This window comes from Peromyscus eremicus, chromosome 4 (assembly GCF_949786415.1).
Source record: "Peromyscus eremicus chromosome 4, PerEre_H2_v1, whole genome shotgun sequence".
In the NCBI taxonomy this organism is placed as follows: Eukaryota; Metazoa; Chordata; class Mammalia; order Rodentia; family Cricetidae; genus Peromyscus; species Peromyscus eremicus.
Genome location: NC_081419.1, coordinates 98,398,718 through 98,423,683, shown reverse-complemented (window position 1 = coordinate 98,423,683; position 24,966 = coordinate 98,398,718). Strand labels below are relative to the sequence as shown.

General features: G+C 43.5%; 1 protein-coding gene across 1 annotated transcript; it reads right to left on the bottom strand.

Moving 5' to 3' along the window:
• Window positions 1-10,548: 10,548 nt before the first annotated feature.
• Window positions 10,549-24,746, bottom strand: Sema6d (semaphorin 6D). The gene is made up of 18 exons (XM_059261289.1): window positions 24,566-24,746; window positions 24,052-24,163; window positions 23,448-23,508; window positions 23,269-23,331; window positions 23,062-23,163; window positions 22,733-22,823; window positions 22,189-22,308; window positions 21,426-21,514; window positions 20,489-20,706; window positions 20,245-20,376; window positions 19,808-19,963; window positions 19,551-19,724; window positions 18,663-18,803; window positions 18,490-18,567; window positions 18,030-18,091; window positions 17,577-17,633; window positions 15,982-16,137; window positions 10,549-14,259 (listed from the first exon to the last, which is right to left on the bottom strand). Exons 1-18 carry the CDS (start codon window positions 24,672-24,674, stop codon window positions 12,971-12,973), a joined length of 3,210 nt encoding a protein of 1,069 aa, XP_059117272.1. The 5' UTR covers window positions 24,675-24,746; the 3' UTR covers window positions 10,549-12,970.
• Between the last annotated feature and the right edge of the window lie 220 nt (window positions 24,747-24,966).

Genomic DNA, 24,966 nt, shown 5'->3' with positions numbered 1-24,966 from the left:
CACAGGAAACTGGGAGCACATTGTCATTGTGGCAGTGTAAGTCAATTATAACAGAGAATTTATAAAACCGTGTGCAAGGTGTAGAGAAACAAAGTGGGGCACTCCCAACTGCGGCCTGGCAAAAGCAGAGAGCAACGGCTACTTTACACCCCCAAAGGAGAAGGACGTGGCTTCAGCGTGGTACATGGTGGTAGAGGAAGCCGGGCAGAGGGAACAGCTCACTGAGCTGATGCCTCCAGCCTCAGACTCAGAATGGTGGGGGGTCTACCGGCTTCAGGGCCAGCTTGGCACTGGAGGTGACTACAGTGCTGGACCAGATGTGGGATCTGCCACCAACAGGCCTGCCATCTAGAATGGGAACTAGTAGCTGCACCCAGGATTGGGTGAGCACACAGCAAACAGTAAGAATTCTAGGAAGCTATGAAGCACTCAGATAAAAACTAAGGAAATCTGCAGGGACTGTCGGATTGCTTCCAGTCAACTGTTGTGGGGAGTAAACTATCCTACCCAAAGGTATTTCTTTAGCATGTCTCAAATTCATTATACAGAGAGTGCTATTCTCTAGGCAGACATGGGTATAACTCTGAAAAGCTATACTTTTTGCAAAAAAGTTTACTACTATCTGCATGAGGCAGATGAGTACCAGGGGCTGCAGAGACTCTCCCTGGAGTCACCACCTGCCTAGAGAAGCTCTACTCACAGGGAGGGAAGTTGGGGGTCTGCCATTTGGTCCAGCCAAAACATGGCTCCTGCTCTTCCAGGTGATCTTGTGAGGGAGGCCTTTTGCATCCTAAGACTACCTTTGATCCTAAGCTGATTCCCACCTGAACCTTCCTTGAATTTTGTCACCCTCCCTTGGCTCTGGAAGTCCCAAGCAACTATTGCTTTTGGTAACCAAGTTGTTATATGAACCTGTCTCCTGTCTCTTTCTTTGAGTCTTATGATTTTTATGTGTCTGCCCATGTATGTACAGATAACACATTCTGCTGTTAGTCTACAGCCAGCTTGTTTTATGGAATAAAATCATCAGAACAGAGGAAGAGAACACTGGAGTCTTCCCTTCATGATGGATGGAAGCAACTGCTATAGAAGGCTGCTGGCATTTGCCTCGGGCTTAAGAAGAAAGGGGCGGGGTGATGACTAGGTGAGAATATGCCATTTGAGGGAACAAAAACGAGACAGACTGACAAGCAGACCTCTTGTGATGGGAAGGCCCTGCTGTATGTGCATGCCACAGCAAGTTCAGCCTGAAGCCTTGATATCTGAAAGAGATCGAAACACTGTTCTTTCTGAGAGTTTACCCAATATGCATCCATTGGCCAGTCTCCTACATCTATCCTATGCCTGTCTCTCCCTTTTTCTATGACTTTCTCTTCCTTTCTTTATTGCTCACGTTGTTTGTGCTCTTTTAAGAGAAAATTTGGGAGAAAGATCACGTGACAAGGTTGGAGTACTGTAGAACACCATGCTCAACCTACATTTCCCAGTCTCTCCCTCAGCCCTAGCCAGGGTTCATTTGACAGGTTGGGAAATAATTGGGGGAAAATAATCTTGTAGCAAAACCCTTTATCTTATAACTCAGTTCTTGTTCTCCTTTCTTAAGAAGCAACAGCAGAAAGCATGACCTAGCAGAAGGCAGAGAGATTTGTTCTTTGTTATCTTTTTTTCAAATTTGTTTGTTTGTTTGTTTGTTTTTCGAGACAGGGTTTCTCTGAGTAGCTTTGTGCCTTTCCTGGAACTCGCTTTGTAGACCAGGCTGGCCTCGAACTCACGGAGATCCGTCTGCCTCTGCCTCCCGAGTGCTGGGATTAAAGGCATGCACCACCACCGCCCGGCTTTGTTCTTTGTTATTAACAGACCGGAAGATGAGTCTACCATTAACAGTGTGTGTGAAGAACCAGCTCCTCCCCCAACTAGCGTGTACAGATTGCTTGCACCCGAAGCAGGTGTCTTCTCATTGTCTATAGGATGCAGTACTGTCTAGTTACCCAGCCCAGAGGCCCTTCCTCTCTAAGAGGCGGAAATAGGCACTTAGAACCTGATGTTTCAAAAGAGCATGGCCTCCTGACTTGGGCTCACAAGGTACCTAAAAGCAAACTGAAAACCCAACCTTCGCCACCTTCATTTCCTGTCTGTCTTCTTTTTTTCAGTTGAAGGCACAAAGATAAGCCATTGTCCTTGTCTTTTCTTCAGTCACCTTGGGACCCTGCAGAAGCAGGACCTTACAGGACAGACCTCCTCTGCTCCTACAAAAGCACTTATTATACATGATAACAAGACAGGTGTGGAGACACCACACCTGGAGTAGAATCATTGTCTTCTGAGAACCAGGCTGATCCCCCTTAAGCTGTGACAACAATAAAGATTTCCTGAACCACCTCGCAGAGCCAAAATGACACAATGAGCAGGCAAAGAACACCCCTTGACTGGGATAGCTGAATTACAACCTCTTGCCCATACCCACCCCTAGTTTTTCCTCTATTTAAACCTAAGTCTAGGCTTTAACTGCTGAGCCATCTCTCAAGGTCAATGTCATGTTAATATCCTAGAAGGTGAACTTGGTCTTACCGGACCCCTTATCTGTTTCTCTTCCCAACGTGGCCATGTTGAATAAGCCATCTTTCTATGTTCTTCACCATCGCTGGTTTCCTTCATTGGTGCACTGGGGCAGAGTGGCTGAGCCTAGATTCTTAGAGGTTCCAGAGGCCATGCTTTTGTCAAAAAGCTCCAATTATAGGATGACCCAGCTGAAGAAAAGCTACAAAATCTGACCTGGCTTTTGCTGCAAGTATTCATTGTTTGCGTGGTTTTTCTAGTTTGTGGGCTGGGATCCTGGCCTCACCCTTTAGGCAAGTGCTTTCCAGCGAGTTGTGCACCCAGCTGGGGGTTTGATTTTGGTTCTTTGCTCACCATGGAATCTCAGTTGAAGTGGATAACTTAAGCTCAGTGTGCTCTCACTGGCTTTGGTAGGTGTTCTCATAGGCTCAGCAGTAGATGCTCAACATAGGCCCATGTGATGAATGAACCATTTGGTTGGCAAGAGCGTCTGCATTAAATGGACTCCAGTTCCCAGGTATGTGTTTCTTCTCTCCCACAGGCCTAGCTTCACTACAAGGAGAAATAATACTTGGATCATTTTTCCCCAGGGCCATGCTATATTTTCATTAATCATGTAAACAACCTTCATTAATATACTAGGACAAAGAGGAGGAGAACTTGGTTCTCAGATTGGAGCCCCTGAGAGAATGCTAGGCTGGTGCAGGGTACCCAGTTTACAGTGCCGCTGTGGATTATGTCCATGTGGTGAGAAGCTCTTTCTCTACGCCACAGCTAGGGGTACAGACATGACAATGTGTGATATGTGTGTCTTCTAGATGCTGAGGACACTTCCTGCCACTTTCTCTGATCATCTGTCTCTATGGTCAGATGGACACTCCTGCTTCTCCATTTCCTTCAACTGGGCCCTATCACATCTGGAGACTTTCTTCATTTTCAACTTGCCTGCCATTTTCTTAAGATAATCTGTGCCATTGTGCTCTAAGCCCAGAGTCTAGATGCTCCCACTTGGACTCCTGGTGCTCCAACTTGGGCTCTTACTGTGAGAGACTTGTGTTAATCATCTTCAAATCCCCAGTTGCTAGTATACTATATATGGCCCATAAAAGGCCTCTGATACACCCTTGCTTGATGAAATGAAGGTTTTCATTAAATAAATGAGCCTGTCTTGTAAGCATGATTTAGACATATCTGAGATAAATTAGGTCTCTTTACTGAGGCCAGGGTGGGAAGGGCCTAGTCGCAGACCCAGTTTTTATGATTACTTAACTGGTTTTGCTGTGGAAAGAACTGAAAGTTTTGAAGCAACTGGGGGCGTGTGTGTGTGTGTGTGTGTGTGTGTGTGTGTGTGTGTGTGTGTGTGTGTGTGGTGATTTCGTGATCAAGGCTTTTTTAAGAAGACCATTTCGATGGTTGTATAGAAGATAGATTGCTGTGGTGATATATTTGATGCATGTCTGAGCTTTTGTTGTTTCTTAAATTGACAATGGAAACTTTTACTGAATAAAAGGTTTTGGAACTCAAGTCCAGGCGCTGCTATCTTAATTCTACAGCTTACTAATGGGGATAAATATACTTTATCCACCCTCCATAGGCTAATGCAGGGTATAGTTTCAGAAGACAGCGTATCCCCATGAGACAGGTACACAGCAGCATGCTCTATTATTTATCATTTCAATAAAGAACAAAGTCACAAGAAACATCCAGATCCTTAATGGTAACCATGAAAGGGAGACACTGTGGTTTCTCTCTTTTAACATCCTTCTGGGAAATAGAATGCTCTTCAACGGTCTTCAAAGTGACATCAAAATTGTATGATTTTATAGCCGAATAAGACTTGAAAAGTTCAGCTTGAAGTAGATTGTGGGTTTGCATGCACTTTGTGAGTGGCTGGTAGTGGTTTTCACACCTTCATGTACCCTTTGGCCAAAGCATTTAGAATTTTTTTTTCCTTCACAACTATTTGTTTCTCAGAATCTTGTGAAGAGCACTTGAAATTACTAATGTCTGGGTCCATAGTAGCTATAATAATTTATTTTATTTAATTGTTCTGGGATCTAGCCCAGACATTGAGATTTTTAAAAGCTCCCCAAGTGATTTTAATATCTAACCAGGTTTGAAAAATCACTAATATAATACAAATGACTATATAGGAAGATAGATAGCCACACAGCAGAGACGGGAGAGTTCCACCCTGTCTGTTCCCATTAGTTCATCCACTGTGAGCATTCTGTTACTTAGGGCGCTCTGAGCTGGAAGAAAGGTTTTGATAAACGATGGAATAAGAGAGACATTATTCTTTTCATCCATAGAAACTTGATACGTGAGGGTCTTCCAAGTTAGTTTAGCGGTTGTATAAAGCTGACAAGGGCTAGAGGGCTTTGCATGGGATATATATATATATATATATATATATATATATATATATATATATATATATATGGAGAGAGAGCACATGTGTATGTATGTATGCTAGGAAGATAACTTACTTGCAAAAATATTCATTAAAAGAGAACTTGTCTATTTTTTCCTTTTTGCTGCTAGTTTAATATATATATAAGGAGAGAGAGAGAGAGAGAGAGAGAGAGAGAGAGAGAGAGAGAGAGAGAGAGAGAGAGAGTATGGCAGAGCTAGCCCCTAAAATTCTAATTCCTTGCTGGCTATGTAAGTTAAGAATCCCAGAAATGTCTCTGAAGGAGGGAAAGGAGGGAGAGGAAGAGGAGAAGGAGGAGGAGGAAGAAGAGGAAGAGGAGGAGGAGGAAGATCTCTTCTTTCTAGGGAGGCCTTGCAAAGTGTAGGAAATTGCCTCTCTAAAAGTGGGGAGGGGGGCGGGAAGCCTCAGGGAATTTGGCAAAGGGGCGTGGCTCTTCTGACATCCTCAACTGGCATGCTGAGAGGATTTAGCTGCTAATTACTTTGTATTTTCTCAAGCTCTCATTACCATAATCACCTCATTGTCTTCCAAGCTACCTGCTGTCTGTTCCTCAGCTGCCTTGAATCAGAGGAGAGGAGGAGACAAAGGGGAAGCCAGGGACTGCAATTGGTGCCCTTCCAGACAGGAAGATGGATAAAGCCTGCACAGCTTCTTCCCCCTTTGTGAAGACTTCTCAGCCCTCCTGGGGTCCCACAACATTTTATTTTTAGAGACAGTCTGGCTGGCCATCCTGGGACTTACTTTGTAGACAGGTGTTGAATTGCAGTCATCCTCCTGCCTCAGACTCCCCAGGGTCCGGATTACAGGTTACAGATGGGAGCCAGTGCCCAGCTCACAAAGGCCTTGTCTGCCTTTTGGCGTCTTCAGGTATTCAGAGTCCCTGCATCTTCAGGGGACAGAGATGCTCTGTTTAGACGCTTTAGCAATCAGACGGCATTGAACCTGAGCATCGCTCTGTCCTCTCCTTTGTTACCACATCCAATCTTTGGGGAGTTTGTTTTCAGTGGACACAGAGTTCATCCTTTCTTGAGGCCAATTAACTAAGCAAAGTCAGATTTCTCCAGAATGTCTGTTTTCCTTTTATAAAGCAAACTTAGAATAAAAACTCGCAGAAAATTAAAAATATATTTGAAGGAAGCCCTTTTTAAAAAGCATCTCCGTTTTAATGATTATAACTAGTTTTAGTATTTTTGCATGTTTCTTTCTAGACAGATATAGACACACATACATATATATGACATATAAAATAAATTTGAATTCTATTGCATTCTTTGATTTTAGTATTTGCCCATTTTCATTGCTTTGTGATACATACTCATCTAAGGTCAGCAAACATTATGACCTCTTTGGAGGTGAGCTCCAAAGGTAATCAGAAATAATCACTTACCAAATCTTGAAATCTGCTGGACTAATTCAAGAGTAGCCTTAACCTGTACAGCTGGAAGAAGCTGCTATCAGTTCATTTGGCGTCTTAATTTTATGGCTCATCCCAGTAACGGACTGACCAACCAAAATCCAGGTTACTGGATCCAGTGAATGACAAGTCTTTCAACCTGATATGTCATGGACTTCAGGACCTCACTATATCCAAATGCTAGGTAATACTCAACAATTGTAAATTTGCATGAATATTCCAGGAGCACCACATTCTCTTTCCAACTTCCTCAAGCCATCCTCAACATCTGTGGAAAGCTCCTTTGAGAGAGGCTGAAGAATACACTAATCCTCTTATTTGGGAAACTGTTTTGCAAATGCTAAGATGCTGTATGCTTTCGTCTTTCCTCTCCCACTCTGGGGCATATACTTCTACAATGTTTATTAGCATCAGAAGGTACAACTCTTTGGCCAGGCCTTGCCACCTAAATGAGAGTGTGACTCTTGGGCTGTCACCATATCTGGTTCCTGCCTCCCAGAAAGGCTAAGCAGTCCACATGATCAGAAAACAACCTTGTTCAACTACTAATATGCAACCTCAGCTCAGTATGGAAAACAAACAGACAGATAAACATTTCCCAAATAAGAAATCAATGCCTCCCACCCTAGAGCCCCTCCGTCAGTTCAAGGTGTAAATCTGGCAGGATGCCCAGAACCTTAGATGGGTGCAATTTCACATATTAAGTCAGCTCCTTACAGCATCATGGTTTCCATTCTGTTTGGTTGTGTTCCACCTACCCAAAGTGAACTCAGTCCACGGATTTTCTTTTCTAGCAATTGATGTGAAATGTTTATTATGGTGACTAAGCATGTAACTGCAATCAGTGACTGTCTCATTTCTCAGTGGCAAGCTGGCATGTAATCCTGAACACTATGACCATTCTGCCTCTATGGCTTCTCCTCTCTGCAATGAAGTACTGGAGAAAGACCATCATCCTTCCAGACCCACAGCCCCTTTTCAACCTTAAACAGAAGGTGTGAGTTTGTGGACTGGGCATGAGTATATGTGGATGGGACTTGATTTGTGAATTGACTATCCTTTATACCTCCATAGCTGTCAGAGCCCCACTGAATTTAATTCCTATACTTTAAAAATGAGAATGCTAAATCTTACTCCTAAAAAAATGTTGAGGATTAACTGAATAGAGCCAGAAAGCCCCAGGAAATAGTGTATACATATGATGGCACTGTATTTTATGTTTCCCTTCACTATCCAAACCCAGAATAGAGAGTCTGAAAGTGTTCCAGAGATTAATCACTCCATAATCAATACCTAATTTCGAAAAGAATTATATCAAAAGACAGGGGCTAGAAATATGCCATTTTCCTTTGTATGTGAATTCTAGTTGACTCATGGCCTAAATGTCTAGGACATTACCTACCCCCTCCCTTCATCCCCTCCATGAATCCTCCACGAGTTAGATTTATATTACTATAGGTTCATTCCTTGTTCTTTATGGTATTAAAACTATTTGATAAAGATTGAAACACTGACAGAGATTTAAGTGTTTATCGTATTCTATATGCAAAAGGAGTAAACTTCAAATATAGATCCAAGTTAAATAGCATAAAGAGCATTGTTTATCATGTCTTACTTTATTGCTAATCTCACATATATTGCTCATCTAACAGGGAAAAGGCCTCACGCATCCATAAATGGCCTACAAACCAAGCTACTGAATGAGTAATATTTAAGCTCAGCATTCATAAAATAAGGAATAGAATTAGAGTTGACAGAGACCATAGAACTGTCAGAGAAATAAATGCCAAACCGTCTCTGCTCAAAAATGAGATAGCTTAAGTTGAGAGAGGTGGAGTAGCCTAGTCACTCAAGCGGTAAGAGTCAGAGAGTCAGACCCATAGCTCTTCAGCCATGGAGGGAGGGCTGTCGGGAAATCGTGTTCTTTGACACAGTCTGAGGAGAATTAGGAAGAGAATGCAGAAGGGGAGAATGGAAGGTAAGTCCCTCTGGTGCCAGAGCAGTATTTAGGCCACCATGTCACTGTCTGACTTGAGAGCTGCTCTCTCTCTCTCTCCTGAGCTGTGTCAGCATACAGTGTTCGGTCAGGGTCCAATGCTGCCACTTCCTAGAGCAATCTAAGTCAACGCACTGCTGGAACAGGAGCATGGGCGGTTTGTCTTGGGTGCTTTGTCATATTTGCACCTTTACTCTGCAGCTTAGCCATGCATTCTCTGAAAATCCCCAAATTCCCCTCCTGTCCTGCTCTCCAGTAGGAGCTGAGTATCCACCTCAAGGGTTCATAGATGTGGTTTTTAGGGTACTATAAATCCCCTGAAGAGAAAAGCGAAGTTTACTTTTCAGTCCATAGCCTGTGCTAAACCACCAAGCGATGCCCATGATAGTAACAGCTAGGCATATCTATGAAAAGAGGAGAAAAAAGATGCACTTTCTGAAAGAAAGAAAACCCCAATGGACCTAGAAAAACTGCTGTCCATAACGTAAGAAGTAGCAGTATCGTAGGAACGTGCAGTCAGAGGAAGCAATGTAATGCTAGGATTAGGCCAATGACGCATTTCTCTTATGTCACTCCATCAGTCTGCCCAAATGCAGCTACAAACTGACTCATGCTGGTCCTTCCTGGAAACACAATGCCTTTCTGACTCACTCTCAGTGCTGGACAGGGGCTTTCAGAATGCCATGTGCAGCCGCAGAGCTACCTACAAAAATGAATAAATATGCTTTTCACCAACTTATTTTAAAAGAATTCCTGAAAAAGAATAAACAAAACCAACCCCCCCAAAAAATGTTTTTTTGTTTGTTTATTTGTTTTTGTTTTTGGAGACTGTCTCAGTTGCCTAGGCTAGACTTGACCTTAAGGATTGTCTTAAACCCTGATCATCCTGCTTAAACCTGCCAAGAACCAAAGTTGCCGGCATGTAGCCAAACTTGGTTTATGCATTGCTGGGAATGGAAACTAAACCACCTGCATACTAAAAGCATTTGACTGACTGAGCTACAGCCTTAGCCACGATTTCCACGATTCCTCATCTCTCTGGACTGCTGCCTGTTATAAAGGGAGTGAAAGGGGGCTCAGACCACTGAACTGATGCTTGGATCCAGATGCCTCTAACCCCTGGTTAAAGGATACCATGAAAGGGGTGAGACCCTAGATGGGATATGACAGTGTCTGCTGTTCTAAGATGCTACTGAGGTCTTCTGACAAAGACCTCAGAAAAGCTGCAGGTAGGCTTTGGCTGGGAGAAAATGCTAAACCCAAATAGGCAGAGCATGGGCACAACCTCACTGCAACAGAGATGGCTTTGTGCCCATCCATAAGGGCCAGTGTCAGCTACTCCCAGCTAGTCACATGCTAAGGGAAATGCCACAGAATCCTACTTTTACTTCCCACTTTAGTATCTGGTCAATTCATCTATTGTACAATGTGTGGAGGACTTCCATGCACCCAAGTGTAAGAACAGTTCACCAGTTATGATTCTGAACAAAAAGTATGTTTACATTTTCATGTGATAATATAAATCATGAATTCTTTGTGTAATATTTCTCCATGTGTTTATGTATGTATGTATGTGTACATATTTGTGTGTAGATGCATGCATGCCATGGTGCATGTGTGGAGATCAGAGGACAACCATGGGTATAAGTGGTCTACCTTCCACCATGCCTGGGACAGGGTCTCTTGTTCACCCCAGCTTACACTAGACTAGCCGGCCTGTTTGGAGGGCTCTCCTGTCTCTGTCTCCCATCTGTTAGGAGCACTGGTCTTATGAAGTGCTGCTGTGCCAAGCTCAAAGGGCTGGGGGTTCAGTCCCTGGTCCTCACGGTTACGAACCAAGCACTCTACCCATCTAGCCCACAGGGTATAAATTCTAAAATGCTCTTGGAGCTAGATCAAGGCACAAGATCAGCACTGGGCTGTGGATGCAGGACCATCGGTCACGTGATTTTTCTGAACCACTTGTCTAATTTCAGACTCTAGCCTTTAACGAGTCTTCCAAGGAGAAAGAAAATGGGAACACAATGTGACCAGGTAACAGATATTTCTGATAAGAAGAAGTTACTAGATTTTTGAAATAAATACAGCATGACTATCATAAAAAAAAAAGATGCAGTATAAACCTCTTAAATGTCAAAAGGCAGGATGTAATGACTTGGATATTTTATTTTGACTTTACATGCGGTGTTAAAAACCCAAAGTACATATTATTTACACATCCACAATACAAGTTTACAAGATTTCTATACATGTTAAAGTACTCTATAAAACAGTATAGAGCCACTTCACTTTAGGGTTATTTTTTATGCCGTACCATTAAAAAAGATACAATCTGTGTTTACCTTTGCACAAATGGATAAAGCATTTAAAATTAAATTAACAGAATAGAGACTAGAATCCATGTTAGAAATTTCAACATAAATACTGATAGAACTCACAGTACACTCTAAGGCAGCACAATGTTACAAAATGTTATCAGGGTCACACAGAGTTACCACGCTGGGATTAATATCGGTAAGGTAAATGCAAACACGTTGTTGGTGGCAGACTGCGTAGTGCTTATTGTTGGTTGGTTTAATTGATTAAACTGTAATATTTTAGTTGCAAAGCTGAAGTAGTTTGAGGACAGGTGTTTCAGCTTTTGAACTCCCAAGAAATCACAGGGAATCATTTTTCTCTAGAAAAGAATGTTCTTGAAGGAAAAGACCAACTCCATCAGTATTCAACATTCTGTATAAAAATGATCTAGTGTTCTGTACCCATTCCTCCCGCACAAGTAATGCATACCATCGTCACTGTCCCAAGATATTGGTTAACTTTACCTGGCTGGGTCAGGAGCCTTGCTCAGCTGCGGTAATTTCTAGATTAGGTTGGGTAAATGACTGGGCCATGTGCAGTGAGTTAACCAAAGTCGTCAGTAGGCTGCACATGGTCAGCCGTCAGTGGGCCCTGCCAAGCTACATAGAAATGACTTCAGACATGGTTTCCTCAGGTGCCACGTTCCCTGGGAACCCTCATCTGCCTTCACATTATCAGAAGAGCAGGGCTGGAATGTTTATCATGGCAAGGGGAGGGGGTGCTGCTTCTGATTCTGGTGCGTGTGGGAGGGGGGTCAACAACAAATTGCTCTAGGCTGCTGTATGACTTTGTAAGAAGTCTTCAGGTGCTGGCTGACAAACATCTACAACCGGCGCATGGGAAAGGATGCGCTATAGTGGAAACACTCAATACAGTGCAGAACTTCTACCACTCTCGTGAATAAGGCACAAAATGCACAGATCCAGGTAAACTCACATGTGGTATTTACAGTTGACTGTCATTGCCTGCATGACTCAGGAGAAGATCCTCAGAACGCAACACAGAGGACAGGATGGCACCACCGGTGGCTTTTCAGACCCTCCCTGGCAAGCCAACTGTCTGTCACTCCTTTTCTGTCTCTTTCTTTTGTCCTCTGTTTGGGTTCTCTCTTTTTGTCTCGGGGGAGGGAAGAGTTAACAGAAGAAAATGTTTTGCTATACGGAAAATAAAACAACACAATCAAAATAAACACTTATGAGTGTGTCCGGGGTTAAGTAGCGTGCCTCAGGCTTTAATTCACAGTGGACAGGTAAATGTTACTACTGAATACTGGTAGATACATCAAGGATACCTCTTAATATCGCTAACTTCTTAAGCTGGCAAGGCTGGAATAGAAGTTTTGATGAATAGCAGCACAAAATTATTTAGAACTCTTAAATGTTCTGACATTGGGTACCACATAGGTTAAGTTAATCATCTGACAGTCAAAGGAGCTTCAACTTCCTTTCTCAGAGCTGAACACAATGGACTGGTGTGGGAGGAAGCTAGTTGTCTTCAATCATGCTCAGTGTAAACAACTCCATAGTACAAAAAGATGCAATGGGCACCTAAATAAATCCTAATGGGTACACAACTGTCTCACTACACACACACACACACACACACACACACACACACACACACACACACACACACCTCTCTAACACAATTTTGTTGGTGGCATCAAATGAAAAACCAGTGCCACACATGAAAAAAAAAATGCTACAGTTTGGGTCAAAGATTGAATTTTTTTAGCAAACTGCTTGGTAAGCTACAAGCTCATTTTGTTTTTGAGACATTCCCATCTTTTCATTTTGACATTTGTGCAAGAGGCAAGGTGAATGCATACAATATTAAAATGTTCACATTTAATGGGAAGACCACACAGAATGGCAGTCTCAATTGAACCCATTTTCAAGTATTTGTTCAGTCTTCTGAGTACTGTATCAGCTCTTTATACTGGTGAAGGGAGCCCTTGCAGGCTACAAAGCCCCTGCAGCTCCAAACAAGAGAAATGGAATGACCAGTACCTCCCTTTGTTTCAGGCAAGTACACAGAAGCCTTGCTGTAGTAGCTACATGTGGCAAGTTCTGGTGTTACCAAAGTTACAGAGTTTCTTTGGCTACTTGTTTCTCTTAAAATACAAGCAGGTAACTTGTCTTAAGGTACCCTCACAGCGACCTCTCAACAACAGGGACAGGATAAAGCCACACAGGAATAGCACGTTGGAGGCCTAGTAAGTGTATTTGTTCAGTGGCCTGACAGACGTGGTTTGAGGAACAAAGGAAGGCTTTGGCGGCACATCAGGTTTTAAGGATGGTGTCCTCTTTAGTCCCGTCCTGGGGAGGGTGCCATTACTGGTGTAGCTGCTCTGTCTGGAGAGGGAAGGCTGCAGATGGACACTCACAGGTGTCCCCTGAATATAGTCCACCTTCGCCCCGGTGGGAGTGGGCATATATCCTCCACGGTTCATACTTGGCTGTCTGGATAACAAAACACCATTTGGTGAGTTTAAGTTTTTAGGCACAGCTGATATAGAGTGCCTCTGGGAGGAATTTTTATGATAACCCCTTTGTCTTTCCAGAGATGTCATTGGGACCCCAGGAGTGGTGGGGACATCTACTCTCTTGGTTGGGCTATTTCTGGGGAGTGTTGAGGGAGGGGAGTATAGAGATGCCTCCCGGTTAGGGACCTTGGGTGGGACCTCAGACATAGGTCCTACTGGGTCCAGCATGAGGGTTTGATGGGCCATATGGATTTCTCCCATGATGGCTTTGGGGTTACTGTTTGGGTCATTTAGATGCTTCAGGAGATCGTTAAGGGTGTTTCTGGAATCCACAGAGCGCCGGTGCTCTCTCTTACTGGACGACTTTGTAAGAGGGTGGTCGATGTTCTGAAGTTTCTTTTCAGCTTTATGAGCATTAGAGTTTGAAAATGACGTATTGTAGTCGTGGGTGGCGTTTGGAAGAACAATGGCACTGGGGATATGCCCGTGACTTAATGGGGAATGGGGTGGAGGACTAGAAGGAAAAAACTGGGGATGTTCTTTCCTTGAAGCACCATGGCCGTGGGCCTTGTCAGAGTGGCTCTTCATGGCCTGCAGGGTCTTCTGGTGGAGTACAGGTGTGGACTCTGGTGTGGGGAGAGCAGCCAGCTCTGGAGGCTGGCCTCGATGGTCCATAACCATGGATTTTGTATCCGTGTTGGGTGGCAGCTCCTTCCGACTGGTCAGCAGGTTGCTATAGAGTTTAGGAGAATCAATGTTCTGTTGGTATTCCTTGACGGGACTGTCAAAGAGACCATTCAGCTTGGCGAAGCTCCCACTGGAGTCTGTGCATGACTGGGCTGATTCCGCATCTTTATGGATCTTTCTGTTCTTGCGAACAAACATGTCGCGGTAGCAGTATACAGCCACGCCTGCAATGAATGCGCCCAAGACGAAAGCCGCAAACACACAGGTGATGAGGACATTCATATGGACCATCTGGTTGGAGTCTCCAGATTGCACTTCCCACCGTACACCTGCAACAGACATGTGAAGACTTTGAAGGAGGTGCTTTAAAAAAAAACCAAAACATTAAATACAAAAGAGCTTACACTGAACCAATACCGCCTTCAAAGGCTCCATATGCCTAGCTTATAGGATCAAGTAGATCACAAAATTTCACATGTATTCCTGCCTCCCCTCCCCGAAATCACACTACAATCTCCAGAAACATACATGCTTGCTGCAAAAGTCAACATAACTCTCATCTTCCGTTAGCATATGTTTCTCCTTCCTTTCCCCCAATCTCTTTTAAGCAGTTGTTAGGAATTTTAAAAATTTCTATCTAAAGAGCGGAGTTAGAATATTTCAGGAAACATTTACCTTAGGATTCTCACCTAATTCCTAAATAAGAATTAAAGAGTTGCAGCTGGAGTTAAGGAAGTGTCTGAATTAGCAAACACACACATCACGCTAAAATAGCTATGCTAATACAGCTGTGTTAACTAGAACAAAAGCGGAACTGGTCACAAACTAAAAAGCAGCTACTTGGTCAGTGTTACGTACAAATCTACACTTATGCATTTGTCTTCACATTCTGTTTCGAAATTTCATCTTGGGATGAAATATTCGTGAAGTATCTACTATGTAAGAAAACGGGACAGGGTAAGAAAATCTATATATTAGTTTAAGAATACCATTAAATTATCTGGAGGTATTTGAGGAATACTTAAATTAGACCTAGGGAGTGAAGAGTGAGTTAGTTTGTAATTATTGGAAATTTTAATGCAACCACAGACATCTAAGAAGCGATTAAGGAAACGTTAGATTGAGAGGTATTCAAGTCCATTATATGTTACTCATACAGCTATCCCAGAGTGACTGAGTCAGAGCGACTGGGAGGGCTCTCCGGCATTAGGAGAGTAGTAAGGCTGACTGTTAGTTGCTTTTAATCAGCTGTCAAAGTTATGGAATGTAATGGCACTGTGAAAGACCAGGAAAGAAAAGAACAAAGAAATGGTATTACTGAAGAAATCAAAACAGAAATAATGATTATAAAATTGTTTTCAATGAAAATACAGGAAATAAAAATCAAAAGAAGTAAATCATAAATGACAAGGCAATGCTGTAAGAACTGATTGGAAACCTGAGACCACAGCGTATACACAAAGAGACAGACTTTTTGGGTTTTCCTGAAGTATTAGATCTAATAAGCAAATTGATCAGGCAGCTTTTAAACTTCATCTACTATGTGCTGAAAGTAGTAATTACAGACAAGTACTATGTCATGCTTTACTGCTTGTGGCATCTGAGTGACTCGTCACCCCCACATATCCTTTCCACATTACATTTGCAGTTGAAGCTAAGTAAGGGGCGGAGAGAGTCTCCTCGATAGAATTTTGGTAACAGGATATTTGTCATCTGTGAGGTTGTTTTTTTGTTTTTTTGTTTTTTTTTTTGTTTTGATATTTTGAGGGTGACCCTCAAAGTTCTCTGATATACAGCAGGCTCTCAGTGTCTCCAGGCAGAGACCAACGCAGATTAGATTGTCTGAGTGGCAATGTTTCAGGAGCAATGTCCTGGGCAGGAATGAACTCAGACTTAACCACAGGACAGCAAAGTCACTGTGGCCACAGGTGCTAGAGGAAGGGCACCTGCAGTTAGGTCTACTGAGTTTCCCCTCTGAGAGCCATGCCAGGAGTCAGGTTTCCATGCAGTTGGAGATGAGGTGCCTGGCCAGGCCTTACCCTTTGGGATACCTGATAAAGTATCAGTAAAATCAGAAGTGTATGGGTCATCTTGAACTACAAATTTCCGGGAGCTCGTCAGTTTAGGTCTCCAGGTATCAACCACTTTAGATGTAATTTCTGGGCTACTTGCCACAGTGGCAACAGAAGATGAAGAGACCTCCATGTCTGTGGTGGCAAACAGATGTCCATTAACATGGCTAGCGTCAGAAGAGCTTTCTGATTGCTTTGTTGCATTTTAAAGTCAAGTAAATGTTCTGAGAGATCCTGTCCTAGAATTTTGTAAAAGCACACTAGACCCAATCCTTTCCTTGTAAGAGAAGCATGAAAACTAGAAGTTGACAATGAAGACACAGTATGCAGATTTTTAACAGTAAAGATCCTCAAACATTCCTACTGAAGCCTCCTCGTGGAAATGTAACATAAGTCCCAACTCAGGCTGCCTCTGCTTCTCTCTAGCTCTTGGGGGTCATTTAATTTATTTGTAATATGTATTGTACAGAAAACTATTGTGAATGGTTGGGGGGTCTTTATACCCTTCTCTTCACTGGTGAAGCTATAATGGAATTACATTTAGAAAATACCTGGTCAAGTCCAAGTAAACAGTTGATTTTGGACCTGATAAACCAGTTCTGCCTAAGAGGCTATTCTGCTTCTCCAGGGCCTCCTGTCCATTTGCAGATTTCTCACTGCACTGAGAACCTCCATCCACAGTGCAGCACAAACCTTGCTGTGTTCTCTGAAATGCCTGGGGAGTTTCTTCCAAAGAGTTAGCAGTAACTCATGCACAAGCAATGGCATTTACACACTGAATAAGGATGCTGGGATACATGAGATCAGCCATCCTTTTCTCCCCCATGAGGGATGAAACTGATGTGAACCCTAGAAGCAGCATAGACCGAAGAGCAACTGAACCTTTCTGTATCTATTACCAGCGTTAACCTAGTAGATTCCCATGAATATATAAGCATATGCTTTTAGACACGGTTTAGACTGATCCAACAGTTACAGGTAGAGACTTCTAAACAAACACAGAGAGATGTGCATGGAGACCCCACTGTACATCTTTGTACATCGAATTCCAGCTTCATTCAACTGAAGCTACTTTCACACCACTGAGAACACAACATTCAGAGATTCCTGGGATCACCACAAAACATTCAAAAAAGATCTTTAAAACTTAGAAATACACATTTTTAAAAAAATGTGTATTGTTCATTCCTTGGTCTTATGAAAGGTGGGGAGAGAAGGGGGAAATTATGCGATTCTGTCATCCATGGAGTACAGATGGCCAGAAGGAGCATTCACAATGCAAAGGGCTGAGAGAGAAGGAAGCTGGGCGGCCGGCGTGCAGTTGAAATGCGGTACATGTCAACCCACTGGACTGTTCTACGGATGTGCCCCTGTCAATGATGAATCATTAACATGCTACACACGGGTGGAGGGTTGAGTAAGAAAACAACTCTCAGGACCTTCAGAGGGTTATGAGTCAAAGCAGAAAAATGAAGGGGCTGCCAAACTGCGCAAAAGGAGGGGGAGAGGGGCTGAAAATGCCGAACTGAAGGAAAGAAAAGACTGTTAATTCAAAAAAATTAAAAAAAACTAACCAGATGTTGGACCGCCAAATATTTTGTAATCTGGTGTAGTTGAAGTAGGCAAACTTTCTAAAGGGATTAAAGGAACAAGTAATCAGTGGAAAGTAACTGAAAGAAAGCAAAAAGTTTATGAATTCCAAGTAATAGGAAAAAGTCAAAAGAAAAGACTACAAATTAAAAGTCTACTGGTTAGACTCCCTCTCTCGTTAGACTGTTTTCTTTTTTTTTTTTCTTTTTTTCTTTTTTTTTTTTTTTTTAACAAAAGTTCCAATGGTGAAGGAAAAGAAAATTTCAGAATCTTTCCTAATGGACCCCCATGACCAAACAGCTCAGCTTTTGCGAAGTTTAAGTTAAATGCTAGGTGGTATGTGTCCCAAGTCGTTATAAAGACTGGTTGTAAAATCATGTGGGCGTGCAAACATAGTCAAAGGCAGCAGCCGGAGGGAAGGGAGGTGTCTGTCTTACCGTGGCAGTCCCCTAGGTGGGCCGTGTTGCCGTACTCTGTGTCTTGCTCAAATCCTCCAGCGCTGTGGTTATGGGAAGCAAACAAGTCTTCGGTTAACAGCCTTCATAGGGACACAAGGGACAACCAGGACAGAGCCGAGAACACAGACTGGTTAGTGACAGGAAGCAGAAAGAATACACTGACGACTCAACACACTTGCCAAAGAGACCACTTGTTAGTTCATCTAGGACGTCTGAGAGAGTGAAACAGTCTCTCTCCAGAATCTGTTGTCCTAAGGGTTGCTGTGTCTAAATCTCGTTTCCCTTTCAAGTTTCAGATTTTCTTTTTTTAAAACTTTCCCCATACCGGAAAAAGAAATGAAGGAAACGAAAGGCAGTGTATCTGGAAATTTAATTTTTTTTTTCAGGTGTTGTTGATACTCTGAGAGAAGACAGTTAGGTGGTGGTCCAGTGTACTTACAGCATCCCTAGGGTCACTCTCTCACAAACTCCCTGGCTTAACCAACCGCAGTACGGGTCACGCGACGCGATACAAGACCTGTTGAAGACCAAACAAACTGTGATGTAGACTTTCTTATCAGCACGGGGTATGCCATCACAACAGCTGGAGTGGGGAAAGAAACCCAAGCTTACTTTTTACAGGATCCATAGCGCTCACAGCGACTGAGGGGGATGCGGACAACACAGCTAGAGAAGGCCACGTACAAAGCATGGTGATCTTTGTCCAACTGTAACGAGACGACCTTTCTGTCCTCCTCGCTCTCGGCGCTACACCTATTTTGTGGGGACATTATGAAGACACACATTGAAGTCAAACCGGCACCACCCATACCAGAGGTATGACCTGACAGCCAAGCAAGCTAAGTGCCTAATTTGAGAAATAATCATCACAGGATACAGCTCTCTACTTTTGTCTAACTGGTTACAAATCAAGCTGGATAAAGGGTCTTTAAAATTGCTGTCCTGGTTGAAGGGAACTGCAGCTGTGAAGACTGTGTAGGACGCTAGCAAATGAGGAGGATGATATTCTAAAGGAGTGTTGGAATCCTCCCATGCTGGAGGCCTCTGGGTGTCTGTCTCCCGTGCTCTACTTCCGTCACTGATTTCTTACGTGTTTTAATTGTCCGAACAATCTCAGTTCCCTGGTTAGAACAAAATGCTAAACTCTCTCTGCGCATGCTCACTACCAACTGTGCCACATGCAGCATCCCAAAATAGATCTGCAAGGTAAGATGGTGCTAAGATGTTCTCATTTTTTCACAGGTGAGAAAGAAGGGCTGACGTTATTTTTAAACTCATCAGCTGTTCACCCTCCTTGCCCTAGCGGGCTTACGAAAACAAACAAGCCTAAAAGGCATCTGGGTGGGGGGGGGGAGATAAATAATAAAGGAAGACATAAAACCCAAACAGAACCGCTACAAAGTGTCACTAGTTCAAAAGTCTGAAAGGAGATGGCCAGAGGAGATACACACCAGACACTTCTGAGCAGAGTTGAAGAGGTTTCTCCTCAAACGTACTCACTTGGCTTGGTTGTAAGCTTCAATCTCCTCAAGCAATACACTGTCATTCAAAGAGAAAGGGCTGGTCTTTGCCAACACTTTCAGCACCACGCCAGCTTCAGAGCCGACAAAGATGACTGTGTAGTTTTGGTAGGGCCCCGCCGAACGGTCCACTTCGATGGCCGTCAACCTGTACCTGGCAGAGGAGAGAGGCAAGTCAGCCCAGGAGGCCAGTGGCGGGAGAACCGTGAGGTGGAAGCAGGCTGCCTGGAGTCTCACCTGACCCGTGTCTTGGTGAACCAGGGCTCATCAGCAATGGGGGGAACAGCAGAGTCCATCAGAGGATGGGATTTGATGAAAGACAGGGTCTCATCTGGGAAGTCGATGGAGGTTTTGTAAGCTTCTGCAAGGCCATGCTTGGCACAGCAGCCAGGCCTGAAAGGAAAACAGCGATCTTCAGTCAGTCTTGCTCACGTAACTGAATTTAAGGAGTAAGCACATATTCTGTACAAAAGAGGCCAAGAGAGGAAGAAGCGACAGAGAAGCCAGAGGAGTAGTATCATTTCCCAGAATTCCACGGGCCCTTCACATCCACATGCACAGGGGGGTAACAGACACCATTTATTGGCTTTGTGGGGGCTGCCACAGAGAGACACTCTGCTGGGGAGGAAGAACGGATGGAGAGATGGTGCCAATGTTCACAATGGTTTTCTTACCTTGGTTTTGGTACTTTGTCTTCGGGAACTGCCGTCCAAACAGAGTCTGGAGTTTTCTGTTCTTTGAATCGCCCTTTGAACACTTTCTCAATGTCGTCCATGCTAAAGGCACAGACTGCAGAACCAGGGATGCTGAAAGATGAGAAAATGGTGAGGAAGAGACTGACGCTGGGGGCTGTGCCAGGTCCCGACGAGGAGGAGCACAAAGCACCTCCGGGAGGACCAGGGTTCCGCTTGTTCCCACCTGTTGAGCTGCGTGGTGAAGACCCCAATCACGGTGGGGACGCCGTTGATTTGGATTATGTCTGTGATGGATTGCAGAACATCAAAGTAGAAAAAGGAATCTCCGGGGACAGAGCAGTTAAGCCGGGCCTTCAGGAAGGAAGTCCAGTGCTTCTCCAGGACCCGCTGTGAGCCACCCATGTCGTTTTTACAAATGCGAGCCACGCGGGAATACACAGCCTGCCGGGAGACAAAAGGCGAGGGACGGATGAGGTTATGAGCACGGAAGAGGAACACAGCAAAATGTTGCTGCTTAGGGGAGGGACAAAAAGAAAAACAAACAAAATAGATGTCTGGCTCAAAACAAGCTGCCCCTCACTGTGCTTCCGCAGTGAGAACGCAATGCAGAGTTTTTCCCACGTTGCCAAACAGGCTCCCCGAGACATGAGCCATCTATCTTCCTGGCTGAATGAAAACCATGCCTGTACTTCTGCCTCTAACTTTTTCTATTGCTTCTCGTATTATTAATAGAACGCGCAGTCCTTAAACGCCATCACAGAAGAAGTTGCAATACTTAAGGAACACAGGAATTTTTACAGTAACACTCTAAATTGAACAGGAGAGGTTCCTGTTCTCCATTCTGCCTTTGACATTGGAAACGATGAGATCATCGGCGGCTTTCTAGAGAGTAGAAAAGAAGCCTCCACTTTCTATGGTGATAGCAATAAAAATATGAAAGCTTTTAAAAGCCCAAAGGAGGCAGCTGTTCCCACCCTGGGCATTGTGAGGTGTTTCCCAACCGTCAGCTGTACCATCAGCAACCCGGTTCCCTGACTTGGCCTCACAGGCACGGAAGTGAGTGCTCTGAAACAAGACAGGAGAGCACCCGTCACTCTACCCAAGTGGGTGGGACTCGGTGCTGGTTATGTCCAGAGCGCACATCAAGCATACACACTTGCCTTGCCTAAGTTATTATGTTCCACAGCGATTTCTCTGAAGAAGAAATAGACATAGTTTCCATATTCTATGGCATGAAGAAAGTGTGGTTCTGAAAGAAAATTGAAAACAAACCATTCTTAAAGGATAATTCAATTAGTGTAAGACCCCACCTGCCAGGTATGTTGCATAACTACCCTTGGAGCAATGACTTCAAGGAGTCCCAATATGGGTGTGTTCAAGCTTCAGGGAGCTTATGTCTTTAAAGTCAGCTAATGGACTGTGAAAAGAGGCCTACAGGGAACTGGTCTACAGCAAAGGTCTATGTTTCAACAGATTTATTCATTAACCTATTTAACTAGGGAAGAAAACCTCATATTGAGATTTAAAAAAAAAAAAGAACCCCGATTTTCAGAATCTAAAGAACAAAAGGTCTCTATAAATATTAACTCATCAGTTCTCATTATTAATGTTCCAAGATGGGTGGACGGGCATGGAAGGGTAGTATTGTGTGCATGTGGAGTTAGACAAATTGATCCGTGAAGACAAGGTCTCTCTTTAGTTGTTGGTTTTGCTTTGGCCACTTGGCATAACTGCCTGGATAAACTTACTCCCTGACACAGCTACTTGTCTGATTATTCCCTGTCAATGCCCCGTTCATAAGCAAAACATCATGTGCTTATTCTAGACGAACGATTCAAAGTCATGCTCCGAACTTGGCTGCTGCTCCCGCTTAAGCCTTCTCACCCTCCCCAATAACCCAATGGCGTTGCTCCTCATAGGTACCTTTGATCCATTTGGAATCATATTTTATTGTTCTAAGGGCAGATCCGTCACCCATGCTTCTATAAATGACAGCATCACTGGCCAGGAAGTCGGCCACTGTGGCAGAATACAGTTTCCCATCTGAAACCAAAGTTATAATTTGGTAAAATAACCATAGTTACCTACGGTATGTTAGCACGGCTACCTTCTGCACGTTCCACCTGCCACCATTATCTATGCAATAAACTACACCTGTGCTCACCCTCAACCTCTGACTGGCTGTCATATGACATTACCTAATTTTGCAGATGAGGGATCTCAGCACCAAAAATTAAGCAACGTATTCAGGGTCAGTGGCTTAGTTAATGGCAGAGCCACGTGTGAGAATACTTGTCTCAGTCACTGAGATCCTCATTTTTTTTTCACGTATTCTTCCTAACAATTTGTTCACTGGCTTTAGCCTTTGAAATGCTTATGTCAAAGTATGATCTTTTTTCTCCCTTTAAATTCTTTTGTACCTTCAATGTCATTAATCATTGATATTCAATACACCACAGCTTCTTACCAGCGAAGAGGGCAACATTGGTTTGTCTGGCATCAAATGGGCATCGTGCCAGGCCGCTAATTTCTTCCCCATCATACTCTAAGGTATTCAACTGCAAGAGAGAAAAAAAAATAGCTGGTGTCACATCTGTTCAATGTACTTGTTTGAAGGCAATATTGCTTTATTTATATTGAAATTTTATTTGAGGGATTCTGTTTTGTATTCTCTTATAACATTAGAGATAAAACAAATCACTGGGTTATAGCAGAGAAGATTCATTTCTAATAGCAAACCGGTGAAGGAATATATAGTTGAAGGGGAAAAATATTCATCATATAAAACATACTTACCCTATAGTATCTACACATCGGGTTGAAAGCATTGGTACCACAAACAAAAACCATCTCATCGTTTCTTGGAACAAATACTTTGATGAAGTTGTGGCACTCGTCCTAAAGGAAAAATAATGACCTGATGATCAGACATCTCCTATGCTGACACTATGGTGGCGAGTCCACAAAGAGGGAATGGAGCAGGCACCCATCCACTGTACTCACTTTATGCTTGCCTTTCATAGCACAGTTTTCTCGATCCTGTTGCCTGGACCTCCATGTCAGCTTCTGGATGAATCAAGTAAAATCAAAGTTCAGTTTTAAAAGGATGCACTTTTGGCGGGGGCATTACTGAAGCTCAGAGGGAGTGTGAACACATTTACTCTCTGTAGCTGGTGGCTCACCTTGCTTGGTATGACCTCTGTTTTGGGGATTTCATTTAAGTTCACTGTATAGACTTGATCTCTGTTGGAAACAAGGCAGTAAGTCATATCACGTGAATGCATGAACGCCAAGCTGTCTCTTATTTCATCTTTACAGATCTGCCACTCTTGTTCTTTGAAGATCATCAGGCTTTTCCGTGACTTGCACAGAGTTAACAAGGAGTACTTTTTCATTAGTGACATGCTTCCATGAATCACTGAAGTCAAGGAGCAAAGGAGGCACTTCCCTCCAGGCTTGGGGCACACTGACTGGGCACTAGCATGGGCATGTTTCTGATATCTGCTTGAATAATTCTAAGTTAGAAAAAAATGAAGAATGTTTTTTTTTTCCCTCTCCTGTTCCTTTAAGACAAAAGAATGATGTGTGATTCCTGGATGTGTCACAGAGGTCTGTAGTTCTGTATTCTGTAACTGGTACCCAGCATGCTCTTCATGGAGAGTATTTTTGGCTACTTGCAATTCTTGATCACAATCACATATTAGTTTTTCATGAACTAGACACATTAATGCAAGCACCACAAGAGAAAAGAATTTTAATCTAATAAACCAACGAAAGGAAAATTACCTGCCAGCAATATAAAGTGTGTCTCGAATTTTCAGCATCAGCTGAAAGTCCAGCCTATGCTGCGACTCGTTGCCTGAAGGGCGTCCTCTAAAAACCGGATATTGCCTTGAATCTGCAAGTAAAAATGGGCTACACCATCAGTCAGGATTACAGAGCTGAAGAATCAATAGCCAGCATTGATTAGCTGTATATAGTACTTGTAGGAAGGGTTTTAACTAAATTCCTCTCTTAAGGTCTTGAATATAAATTAGTAAAAGATGGAGAATGTCAGCACACGGTCTTTTTCTTTTTTACTGAAAATACATAATTTCTACGTATGGGCTGCTGCAGGGCAGCGTCCAACAGACCTGGCCCAGTCTCTGCACAGCCGGGGAAAAGAACGCAGGTGATTTAATGGGCAAAACACCGTACAGACATATTAAAATCTGTCTCTGGCGCTGAGAATGAATCTGCAGAGAACGAGGCAAACACGAAGCTTCCTCTGGAAAGGACGACAGGGCTTTGGGTGACTTACAGTGATAATCAACAGTGTTAAGGGGCTCGTCGTCTTCCGGGAAGCTGACTGCCCGTAACCTGGAGACCAGAAGGAACAGCACGTGGAAGCAAAGCAGCAAGAACCTCATGGTTGGCCAAGAAGAAATCTGAGCGACCCCTCCTCAGAAGTCCCACCTAGCTACCTGGAAGACAAAAGCATTATGGGAAGACCTTTACGCTGTGGTGAAATTACCTTCTCACTCGTAGACGATCCTATTTTTTTTTGCCCACCTCTTTCCATAGCTCCCTATCAACCAAGACACCTGGCAGTGGCAGACAGGTATCTCCAAGAACAGACAGAAGGCAGCACCAAGCCAGGCCCTGCTGAAGCACCTGGTGAGCATATTGATGCTTCGGGTTCATTTGCCAGCATTTTGGAGG